Below are 13399 nucleotides of genomic sequence, written 5' to 3'. Positions count from 1 at the left end.
ATGGCAGCAGATAGGCAGGCAGGCATGGTGCTGGTGTAGTAGAAGAGAGCTTCTGTGTCCAGTTTCTTAGTGCTGGGACTACATATATGCGCTATAAATTCAATTTTATACAGGACTAAGTACCAAATCCAGGGCTTCTTCAATGCTAGGCAAAAATTCTACCAATTGAGCTACATCCTCAGCCTTGAAATTAACTTCAATATTTATGAAAATTAAAAAGACTAGGGTCATGATGCATTTGGGGCTAATGATATAATTAAGTCAAAAGCCTCAACAGACTCAAGGTTCAGGAAGGAGGAGAGAATTTGATCTTATCTGGGAGAGGGGGGAGTCTTTATTGCATTTGGTATAACCATTGGCTCCTCAGATTTGGCCTGCTTCTATTAGGAATAACAGTCTGCTTTACTGGGTCCACTCTTTTATAAGTTAGCTTCAACTAAAAACAGATTCATAGAAAGATCTTGAATATTCTACAAAGAAATATCAGGGCTCAGTGTGGCTCAATTGACTGATACAAATCTAGCCATACTACCCACATCAGGATCTTCTTATAACACTATTTTAAATGTAAATACTTAACAAGGATTGATGTATTTATGTTCATTGGGGTCTACTGGTCCCCAATATTCTTTTTGTGATTGTTTCATAAATGTATGGTGTTTAAAATTATGTGGATTAGAAATGAACTAGAAAGTAATTGCTTCTTTTAAAAGTTTACAGATAATTTATAGATAATACTGTTATGATCTCTTTTTTCTGTTTTGAAAAAGACTTTGTTAGAGAGAACACATGAAGACGGAAGATTCCTCCTGTAAAGATTTTTGACTGGAACCTCAACTGTTTTAATAGATATAGTAATATTTAAATTATCTGCTATGTCTTAGGTGAGGTTTTATAAACTTTATTTTGCAAAATATTTCTCGTTTTAATCAAAACTATCAAACATGTGAAGTATTATTATATTTTCTTATATATTCTTACATATTTGAAATACATAGACTCTGATAGTGGTAATATATATTCTAGCTCAGTTATGTTAGATGCTTATCAATTTTGTTGCTTTTTCAAAGAACTAGATATTAGTTCTATAACTAGATGTCAGATATTAGTTCAAAGAACTAGCTATTAGATATTCAACATTTTCTGTTGTTTTCAATTTTATGGGTTTCTTCAGTGAGATGGTTATTTCTGCTCTCATGAAATTACTATTCTTACTCTAGCTTCCCACAGTTACTGTGTTTATGTATTTCCACTAAGATGCTCTGATATCTCAAATACAGGATGCTTTACGTGTCTTCTTAATATTTTATTTCTTTGAGATACAAAGAGGCACAGGTATAGACAGTGAATGCACAAATACACCTCAGTAAACTTATTTTCAAGGGACTAATTTGACTGTGTTTACATTAACTCACCCATGTGATTTGAATCACTTGGTTTTATAATATATTAGTCAGAGATTATATTCAAATGATTTAAGCTAATCCTATTATTTGTGGTCCTATTATTTATACACAATCACCTATAATGCAGGGTTAAAGACAAACAAGGATGCCTGTGTTTGTGTGTGGATGTGCTTTAAGGTCAACAGATCTGTCTTATTCCAGGCTGCAGAAGTTCAGCTGCTCTGACCAACTGGGGACAGAAAGAGCAAAGGAAGCGGAAGATCACACCAGAAAAAAAATAGAATACCACTTGTTTTTGGACAAAATTGTATCCAAACAAAAAAAGAAAATATAAAAACAAAACTAAAGCCAGAAGTGGTACATCTACTCTTCATAAAGATGTGATAGGCCACGTTAGCAAGCTTTGGGGCTTTTTGTGAGAGAGCAGAGTTAAGCTTAGATGAGGTATCTTTCCTCAGCAGCAGCACACCCCATCTGTCCACATTCCCCTTTGTGGCTTCCAAATCTGTCACCTCATATTACCTCCAGTCATCCTTTGAGAGGTTGACCAGAATATTCATCTCTTCATCTTCCTGGAGAAGACGGTAGGCTGCACTCAAGTGGTGGTTCTCCAGTACAGATCTGTCATTGTACAGGATAGCTGGATCCGACCTGAACAGAGACACACAAACTCCTTCAGGATGAGACATAGCTGAGATCCCTTTGGCTTACTCTGACAGGTTATGGTGTGCTGTCACTCTTTCCTGTGTTTAGAAATGATCTTTTGGATCACCAAAAGCACAAACTAACATCACACATTATCAGTAGATACAAGTAAGGCACTTTACTAGAAATATGTGGATGTGCCATGTGTGATACCCAGCCTGAGCATGCTGAAACCTGCTTTAGAGCCAGACCTCAATTACCTGCACCAGTCACAAGAGTGACTTCTTAAAATGTCAGTGTGTTAAACTTCCTTAGTATTTTTAGAATAGCTTTAATCTTTAAATTTGCGTTTAATTCATTGAATCCCCTGGTGAATTTATTTTAGTTGTAATTCTCAAAGTAGATATCACCTCATGACTACTATCTGCACGCTGCCTCCATAACTTGATCTTAAATTGCTTTTCTATAGAAGTGTCACATTTCACTTTTTTTCTCAGAAAGGGCACCGTGGCTATAGATAAGAAGTGTCAGAGCTCCAGAGCAACGTCACAGGACTATAGTGGAAGTAACAGTCCTTCTGATAACAAGACTGATACTCCTGAAGATAAGGTCTACCTACTGTTAACCAAACCATGGCCTAAGTCTAGAATACCTTCAAAGTCTTAGGCTTAACACTTTGTCTATCAAAGGAGAAGGGGTCTAGCCACAGTTTTCTAAACAGGGATGGCTTGTGCTCAGGTGAACTGGACAAAGCTTTGCTGAGGACCAATGTGTCAATATTTTAATTCCATTCCAAAGTTCGATATTGGGAGATGTCTACTTTGTGGCATTAAACTCCTATTTACCTCCTGCGATTTATAGGTTTTCCGTGGGTTGACTGGATTTGTTCTGAGTCTCCAAACAAGCTTCTGGCAATTGTCCTACCCACCCCTCTTCCTTAGGCAAGTATGAATCATTGTGGTCTCTGTTCTCTAAGTTTCTATCTAGTCTTCTGGGGATCTACCTAAATTTAAAGAACTTGAAACAGATGACAAAAATATGCTTCGAGCAGCCCAGACCACTCTACTTGGGGAGAAGCAGTAAGGAGTGAAAAGAATAGCTTAAGTCCTTTACTTTACTTCCACTCCCTCTTCTAACCACAGCACAGAAAATATTATCTTCTCTATGTCATGGGATGAGAAGGAAAGAAATGAGAGCATTGAGCAAGAGAGTAATATCCCACCAGATGGTCAGAGACCAGAGGGTAAGAAAGCATCAGTATTGTTAACATAACAGAAGCTCTTCAATGATTATCTGAGCTTAGTGACATCATTTACATGACACCTGGGGCTCTATGCACCTGTACCACACCCATTAGAAACCGGTAGGGTAGGAACAGAACATACATAAATAATGAGCAAACATTACCATAGTGAAGAAAGGGGGACCCACTTCAGATCTGAATAAAATATGAGAAATAGCAGCAGGTAGTTTTCTTTTTAAATGGTGTGTGTTCAATGAAGCTGCCCAGGCTTGTATCTTGTTTATAAATTAAACTTTCCTAAATTCAACATAGAGCTACCACATAAAAGGAAAATGACAGGCGCATACCTCATTGTCATCTAAAATTATATCCCTGCCCCCTTCTGCCTGTTTTACAAACATTTCAACCCTCACCGAGTCTGAATGTGGAAATTGTTGGTAGTTCCAGTATGTTCATAGTCATGGATGGCAGCCGAGAAGATTATTGCAAAGATCTCCAGCTCTGTCAGCCAGTTCTGAAAGGGAGATTCATGGCAATCAGATCACCTCTCTTCTTCAGACCTTTCAGCACGCATACAATACACCCACACTTCTGCCTTCTACCCTGCAGCTGTTAACTACCACCAATCAAGAAGTAGTATGGGCTTTTCCTCATAGAGGAGACTGTGAACTTGTGGTGTGTACACAACATGTGAGAGAACTTTTTCTCTGATCTGAGTTTCCAGAAAGGCAGTGACAGTCAACATGAAGCACTTTTAAATGTCCTCACCATATAGTCCTCCAACTTTAAAATAAAATCCTTATTTCTCTTTCCTTTCCTCTTTCTCACCTTCCCCTTCCACTGAGAAAAAAAATCAACACAATACTCTCTCTTTTTTATACAGACATCATTAAATATTTAACACAATATCAAGCACTAAGTGTAAAAAACACTAATGTCTGACTATGGGAGAAATGTCCTCTATGGTGTGCATAGACACATGTGTAGAGAAAAGACACTTTTCTTCCTTGTGTAAACTGATGTTTGCAGGGCATGATTCTAATCAAACCCATGGTTCAATAGTTTCTGAAGTCTGTCCCAAAGTAGGAGAACTAGCAACATCTGGAAGTTTCTACAAATATAAGCAAATTCTCTGGCTCTACCTAATCCCAGTGGATCAGACTCTATAAATTATGGCTCAGTAATCTTTACTCTATCAAGTCTCCCAGATAATCCTGATATACATAGGGGCTTAAAAAAAACTCTGTTCTTGGATATTCCCTTAACTGAGTCCCACTGAATGGACCCCATGACTTGCAGATGTACCCCTTTGTACCCTGTGTTCCCCTTGCTGACATCCCAGTATAGACAGAATAACCTTCAGGACTCATAGGACACCCACTCATACTCTCTGCTCAATTACATCACTGGTTGAATTGATGTTTACCACATTCTTTATGGTTATTCCAAGCCCTCTTGATTGGTTTCAGCTTATTACAATTTCTTGATCAGATGTGATATAAAGCAATTAAATATGAACAATGACATATGAAGTTGGCATTTCTATAGAACCCAAATTGAATGCATTGTATAGTTACAGACACCATGGCTGTCAAAACATATGTGACAACTGTGAATCCACAGAGAGCTGTAAAACTTTATCATCTCCACTCTGTGTCCTGTGTAGTTTGATTTGTACTTAGTCTCCAGTTGGTGGCACTGTTGGAAATGTTTGGGAGGAGTGGCCTTGTTTGGGAAGGTCTGGGAGGAAGTAGTCAGTGGAGGTGAGCTTCAAGAGTTTAAAGACTTGCATCATTTCTGGCTGCTCTGGGGCTTGCTGCTGTGCCTCTGCTCTGCTCTCGTGGACTCACCCCCAAGAACAATAAGCCAAAAAACTGGCTCTTTAAGTTGACTCTGGTTGTTTTGTCAAAGAATCAGAAGAGTAACTAATGCACTTTGAGTATTTTTATGGTTCCACTTCACTTTAAACAAAAGGAAGTCAAGTTTTCAGAGGGCTGGTAGGAGACAAAGTGGGAACTCAAATCACCCAACTTAGAAAAAAAGCACACAGTGAGTACATGAGACATATTTGCATGGCTTATGTTCATATGAAGTGGTTAATAATAATCATACACATTTTGTAGTTCTCCACTTTAAGTATTTCTTTCAAATGATTGTTAATTTTGGTTGCTAACTAAGGAAAATACTGAAAATTATTGCAATCTATGAAAAAATGACTTCGTTAAGGTAAAGAATAAGGGGCGGGGGGACAGTTAGGTTTTAAAAAACATTTCTAGTAATTTGTAGCATGAAATTCCGAAAAAATACTATCTTTTACCTACTAAAAATTCCCCTGAAAATTACAAACAGAGATTCAAGGAATAAAAATAAATAAAAAGGAAAGAAGGGAGAATGGAAGAAAGAAAGAAAGAAAGAAAGAAAGAAAGAAAGAAAGAAAGAAGAGAAAGAAAAAGAGAGAAAGGAAGGAAGAAAGAAAGAGAGAAAGGAAGGAAAGAGGGAAGGAAAACAGAGACTTAGAAAAAAATACTGAAATGAGATGAAAAGGCTATGCAGATGCACAGTGAAAGTGCATGCTGCTAAGCCTAAGAACAAGAGTTCCATCTCTGAGACCCACAAAGGGGACTTCCTCACAGGTACACACAGTGGCACATGTCATTTTTCCTGCATGTATGTTTGTACAGCACATGCACGTTCTTCCCATAGAAGCAAGAAGAGGCCATCAGACTGAATTACAGAGATTGTGAGTCATCATACAGATGCCAGAAATAACCTGGGTCCTCTGGAAGAGCACCCCATGCTCTTCACCATTGAGCCATCTCTCAGGCCCCTGTATCCTCTTCTTAAATGTAGAAACTCATGTATCTTTACACATCCATGAAGAAACTAGTTGGGCAGCTGCACTGAAAGTTACACAATTGGTCATGTGCCAAGCCATACTTTAGGTTTAATTTCAATTATCTATATTCTATATTTATTTAATTTTGTGTAAACTTATGTATGTTTAACATCATCTACACCTCTTCTTGATATTGTCAACATATATCACATTTTTTCTTTTTTCTTGATAAAGGGTCTCACACCAAAGTTCAAACTCACTATGTCATCTAGTCTGGCTCTGAACCCACAGCAATCTTTCTTTCTTAGCCTCCTGAGTGCTAGAATTACAGGCTTACACCTCTGCACCTCTCTATACTGATACCTTTGCTTCCCTAACACCCTATTGTCATGTATCTATTTTTGAGCCATTCCCTGTATACAAGTCTTATTCTAGAGCCATACAAAGTCAATGTCATGTTTTAAAATATGATGGTGGGTAGGAAATTATCATAAAACTTAAGTAAATCCAAGTCACAAAAACATTAGTAGTCTAGGCAGCAGAAAACCCTACAAAAGAATACTTCCCACATTACAAATATCAGACACACTTCCTTCCCACCCGGACACACCATCAGCTATTCTTAGTTATCACTTAGCTTCTCATAAACCCAAACAGCAAGGGATCAAACAGGCACAGAGCAAAACCTAACCTGTACTTTAGAAACTAAAGTCAGAGCCTTGCAATGATCAGCACACTTACTGGCTTGGGGATAAGAAGCAGGGAAAATGATATCTGGAAGAAAAGGGGAGGGACATAAAACAGTTTCACAAAGTCCAGACATCAAAGATGAGCCTCAGTGATGGGGAGAGAGTGACATGGAGGAGGACTTTCAGAAGACATGTCCACTTGAGCCAAGGAATTAGTTCCTGGCCTGAGTGAGCAACAGGACAGACTAGGGGTTCTGAAACATCAGGCATTAAAAGCCAGAGTGAATGAGGTCTGCAAACCAATTCAACAGTCAGTAGTGTTTATGTCCCAGAGAGCAGCAGAGCCAGCCCAATACTCTAGAAAGAACATTTGTCTGAATAGAGAGGAAGAATGAAAGGTTCTTAGAACATGTGTGAATAGCACGGAAGTAGAAGCCATGGGAGTTAGAACTGAATGTACGATAGGTATGGATAAAAAGAAGTTATAGTCAAGAGAACAACAGCTTATGCACAGCCTCCCAACACTGCACCAGTACTAAACACTCCCTGGGTGATAACGATGGCATCCTTGGTAAGAGTCAAAACAGAAAAGGTGGAAGAAGACATTATGAGGAATATTGGGATTCATATTTAATATAACTCAAATTTCCTTGTCGTTTCCAACTTAACTACTGTAAATGCAGAGATTTTAAGTCAAAATATAAGCGATCAGAAACTGAAGTTCCAAAGGCATTTTTGTCCTAGAATTACCTGACTGATTTTTTTTCTTGTCTTCCAAATTCATCTGTTACAGACAATTCACTGATAGAGCTTCCTTGACACCAGGAGGTGGTATATTTTGGACTGTGGCATGTGTGGCTCAAAAAAGCTGTGTGCTTAGGTATGTGGGTGGGTGAGAAGAATTGTGTACAACAGAGGAAATCTGAAGGAAACAGACATGGGTCAATTTCCACTTCTGCAGGATATATTACTCTAAGTTGTGATTCTGCTGTATGAGCAGCAGCTTCTGTTTTTACATTATTGTTCTATTTGTACCTTCACAAACCAATACTGAAAGAGAGGAGAGAGAGAGAGAGAGAGAGAGAGAGAGAGAGAGAGAGAGAGAGAGAGAGAGGCAAGAAGCAAGCAGTAGGTCATAGAAGGACAAGCAGATAAAGTGTTTGTAATATAAACACAAAGGCCGGAGTTCTGTTCCCAGCACCACAAGAAAAGCCATGTATGGTGCTTGTAATCCCAAGCCTAGAGAGATGAAAAGAGACAGAGCCCTGGGGCTCACTGGCCAGTCAATTTATCCTAATCGTCAACAGGAGATTCTGTCGCAAAGACAACGTATACAGGACCCAATGAAGAACATCTGAGGTTGTCTTCTGTCTTTTGTCTGCCCATACACACACACATGTCCCTGCACATGCACGTGTGAATACATACATACATACATACATACATACATACATACATACATACATTGCAAATAAATAAGCACAGTACATCGTTGGATGTGACACCATTGATGCACATTAGTGTTAACTCATATTAGCATAAATGTTTCAGAGTCTTTCTGTAACTGTTTGATTCATATTGATATGCTGTGGGAAACTGTGCATGATCAATATAAGAATATGCTGACGAGATGAGCTCAGAGCACTAGTTAGCTTCGGCTTCAACCTGCACTACATTACCTTCTAGTACACACCCATGAGGATTAGGACATATGAGGAGTTCTCTTTCCTTAAAGATAACTGGAGAATTATGGCCTAATACTTCAATGCCTGACCATAGACGTCAGACCCAGGGGCGACAGAGAGATCAGCTCATTGATAAAGAGAACTTGCTACTTTTGCAGAGGACCTGGATTCTGTTCCCAGCACCCACATGACAGCTCAGAGTTCCCCTATTACTCTGGTTCCAGGAAATATGAGACCTTTTACTAAATGGGCATACATGGGTACCAGGTCTGCACTTGGTGTGTGTATGTATAAGCAGTCAAACATTCATACACATTAAATTTAAAAAAAGAATAAATTTCAAGAAAAGAAGTTAGACCTGAGGCCAGCTTGGCTGTGCCACTGTATTAGTTGGCTAGGCCCACCATAACCGTAATAAAATACCAAAGAAACTTAGTTTTCAGGGATAGAGCAGTTTCCTCAGGCTGAGAACTGATTTACAGAAACCTGTATTTTATTGTAGATGCTAAGGTCTATTTGACTAAACATTTAAGAAGTCAATGAGCAGTAGTTACTTTTGCTAGGTTTCCATTACTGTGACAAGTACCCAAGATAAATCATCTTAGAAAGAAAAAAGGTGGATTTTGAGTCATGGATTCAAAAGTTTGAGCCCACGTCTGTTGGACAGCTGGTTAGAGGTGATAGCACACCATGTAGCAGGACAAAGCTGTGCCCCTAATGGAAGAGCAAGGGGGGCAGAATTGAAGAGGAAGCAAATTCTGAGTCTCCATTTAAAGGACACCAATTCTACTTCTGTGAGCTCTGACCTTATTATCCCATGACTTCTCCAAGTCCTCACCACCTAATATTATCACCACAAGGTAGTTTAACCAAGTGCCAGCTTACCACAGTAAGTGATCAATAAACCTTTGAGTGTATGGTTGAAACTGAAAATCCATTATTGTATGTCTAATTTTCTCATTTGATTTCTAGAGCTTTGCAAACATGTTAGCATTAGTAAAATAAGAACTACCTTCCTGTTATATATAGTTTCTTTCTGAAACTGCCTTATCTTACATAACAAATATACCTTTTATATGAATTTCAGACTTGGGTTATCAAGTTACACATTAATTTTTAAAATTGGATTAATATCCATTATTTTGAGGAAAATTGCCATCTATATCATATAATGATTTCCTATTTAATGCACAACATATTACTCCACTCATTTAAAGGTTAGATTTGAGCTCTTGGAGTTTTACAGTTTTCTCTTTTCAGTTCTCTTTATAGACGATCATACATTTTTAACCATGGGTCTCAGTGTGCAGTGTGGACATCTCTGTATCAGTTCCATGTCTTCACAGGTCACACTTAGTGTGTGGTCTTCTGCTTCTTGCTCTTGATGTCCTCATCATCGCGAGTCTGTTTCAGTGTAGACACCTGTTTTCCTCCATGTTTTCATGAAATTATCATTTCATATGGTTGTTGGTCTGAGTAGAAACTCTGTTATCACAATAAACAAGTTCTCTTTGATTTTGGAATGGCCTCTTAATAGTATCTTTTTAAAATGAGCCATTTAATAAAGATTAAAAGATAATAATGGATTTGAGGGACATTCTAAAATAATCAGGTATTAATATATTTTAAATTGATGGATAAAATACTCAATATTTTTGATACTTTATTTGTAGCCGTCTTTAAGGTAAAATCTTTCTCACATTTCAGAAAGGAGGAAATCTGCGTACACAGACTCAAGTGTTTTATCACTGGTCATAATATCTAATAGCCATTAAGCAGGGATTTTTTTTTAAGCAGGGATTTATGTCTAGAATATCTAGCCCCAAGGCCCACTCCTTCCACTGTGTTCCAAATTTAATTCAGTGAGCTACTAACTGAGCCACTGTACAGAAAAGGCATCTGTGTATTAGGTTGTAGCTGCTTGTCAGGCCTGAACAGTCTTACGTTCACAGGCCTATAGAGAGCTGTGAGAACAGATTGCCATTCTCTTGACCACAAAATCATGGAAATCAAGATGTTCAAATCTTTGTTTATTTTCATTTTGACACATTCACAAATGTCTCAGGCCGTCAATTGTGTGCATATCCAAAGTGCAGCCAGCATCTGAAAGGTGTCATGCTAAAGGAGCTGTGAGAGCCATTCCTGTGACGGTTTTCCTATTTCCTTTTTTCTTTGTTTTAGTTTTTCTAAGAGATCAGTGGAAGAATACTTAGTGTCAGTTCATAGAAGAGTCCAAGAATCAATACCAGTGGAGTCAGAAGCTGTGTGCAAGTCCAAACAGTGGGGCTGGACTTGTGGTCACTGATCCACAAACAGAGCTCAATTTTTGTTGAGTGTACTCAAAGGTGTAGACAGCACATGAGAATTTATGGGGTTACATATAGATTCCTAGTTGCTGCATATACCCAAGTTAAGAAGACATGTGCCAAACATATAGCACTCATGGTCACATTAACCCAGGTCACACTAAGATGATCCTCACTGAGAGGGAACAAACTGTTCCTAAGATGGAGGAGAGGACTTCACAGGAGAAAAGATGGCCCAGTGCAAACTGCAGAAACAAAAATTCGACGCATTATAAATTCAAATAGAAGTCAAAAAAATGATTTCTATAGGTGTTGTATAGGTAATCTCAATGTGGAAATGCATGGAAAGCTGTTGTGATAAATATTAAAAAAGAAGTCATCAACCCACGCTATTGCCGGCGCTGATGAGTCACATGGCACCTGTGGGGTATTTTCATCTCAGTCGAACTTGGCCCAGAGCTCTCAAACCATCTTCACCCAACTCTCTAAGTCCCCAATTTCCATCCCACACTACCTCTTGCTACTCTCTGATGCGGTCTCTCCACCTCCATGGCTAAGCCCATCAGTGGCCATCCATCTAGCTCTCAAGGTGAATCGGTCACGCCAGTACCATACAGAGACCATTTAACTCAAGGCTCTCTCTCTGCTCCCGTTCCCAGCAACCTGATAAAATCAAAACTCTAGAGGCTCACAATTTATCAGTTGGATTTATATCAGTAAACTCTCACTCTGTAAAATGTCAATAAACTCAGAGCCAATTAATACTGACGTAAACTGCCCACCTAGATAAGACAAATTGTCATGTAATTATCCATCCCTTATAAGATTTTCATACCTCCCTGTGGTGATTTAAAGCCACATGGGGGTGGGTCATCCTTCTCTTCCTCCATCTTCATTTCTCCTCTCCTTCTCCCCTTTCTCCTGTCTTTCAAAAACTCTGCCCCCACCTTTCTTTTTCACTGCCCAATCACAGGCCTTGCCTTATCTTGTGCCTGCCCTTATCTGCATATAGACATCAATCCACATTTCACCCTTTCTGTCTAATTAAAAAAAAAAAGAACTTTTCTCTCAGGTATAAGCTGAGCAAAACTATTACCATTCTGTAATTTATAAAATATAAGGTATACCTAACAACTAGATCATCATTTTTGTCAAATAGAACACTCTTTTATCTAATCCTAACTTAAGAAAAGCTGAAAATTAATATTTTATATCCTGGCTAGTTTGTATACTATCTAATTAAATATGTTTTCTCAATATTAAATAGCCTGGGTAGGCTATGAGACTATAATTCGTCTTCAACTCCACCAGAAATCAGAGAATGACCAATACCATCTGAAAATATAGGAAGTCTAACATGACTTCCAGAACTGAGACAAGTTGTAGAGACAACTGCCTACCTATACAATCCCCTGTTAGCCAAACACAAGAGCATCCCTCTTCAGCCTTCTGACCCAGGATCATCTGACAGACCTTTGTAACACAAAAGTTTGAAGGGCTGATTATTCTGACTTGGCAGAGATTATCAGTCAACTATTTTGTATAGTGTATCCTTTTGTGGACAGTATTTTGTCTGTAAATGAAATAGGCAATTTCTGCCCAGTGCCTACCTATCCACTTTCATTTTCATCTTTTGTCTCTTATTCTGATCTATAACTTCCCGTGTCTTCAATTCTAGTGTTTCTTCTAGACCACATTGCCAAGTCTTAAATTTCTCTTTCTGTTGTTCATGCTGCTCTATAATTTTCTGTATCTTCTATTCTAAGCATGTTTCCATAATCTTAGCTTCTTTTTATGTTATAATTCTGATATTATGGCCTTATTTTGATTTGCTAACTTTAGCAAATTATCTTCTAGACTTTACTTCCAAACTTTATCTCTATCTCCTTGCTGTCCAGTGTGATCTATGAATCGACAAATTATTTTTTCTAGAGTCTCTTCGTTGTTTGGGGATTTTCTCTGGACTACCAAATCTATGCACATTATAATCAATGGCTTATATGGAGGTAAAGAAAGGAAAGTAGGCTGGATGGATGATTCAGAGGACAAGGGTGCTTCCTGATGACTCTTTTGTTTTCTTCAAAGAACAGAAAGAAGATGTTTAATAAGAGTATTTCAAATGCTAGAATTTTTCAACAGCAATTCAAAATCATAAAAAATATATTTAAAAATCATTTTCCAAATATTTTGCATAGTGATTAATTATATATATTTGCATGTAGCATTTACATAATAATAATTTTATGGGTTACTTATAAAGATAATACTATAGGAACCATACGTAACTAAAATTTTCATCAAATTACCCTTACTGGTAGAAAGCATATATGTAAAAAATATACTTATGGTACAATAAAATTATACTTGACAAGTAATAAATATTATAATTATACCATCATATAGATATTATCTCATGCTTCTATTCATGTGTGTGGTATATTATTTAATTTACCCACATTTCTCTAAGGATTTGTTTATATGTATATTTCTGCTACTAGCTAGTGAATATACTGAAGACTTGGGTTATAATTTTTTTCTCTTTACATCTCCTTTAACATCTGGGCTTTGATGGAAATTAAATGAACATAA

General features: G+C 37.8%; 1 protein-coding gene across 1 annotated transcript in view; it reads right to left on the bottom strand.

Annotated features, from left to right (window-relative positions):
• The window catches only part of Pde1c (phosphodiesterase 1C), a 92268-nt gene that overhangs the window by 68097 nt on the left and 10772 nt on the right, over positions 1-13399 (bottom strand). Inside the window, exons 6-7 of the mRNA XM_032906437.1 lie at positions 3708-3808; positions 1929-2057 (exon numbers count right to left, since the gene is read on the bottom strand). Coding sequence (XP_032762328.1) covers positions 1929-2057; positions 3708-3808 — 230 coding nt within the window. The remainder of the gene's footprint in view (positions 1-1928; positions 2058-3707; positions 3809-13399) is intronic.

This window comes from Rattus rattus, chromosome 6 (genome assembly GCF_011064425.1).
Source record: "Rattus rattus isolate New Zealand chromosome 6, Rrattus_CSIRO_v1, whole genome shotgun sequence".
NCBI lineage: Eukaryota > Metazoa > Chordata > Mammalia > Rodentia > Muridae > Rattus > Rattus rattus.
This window is presented reverse-complemented; position numbering and strand designations above follow the sequence as displayed.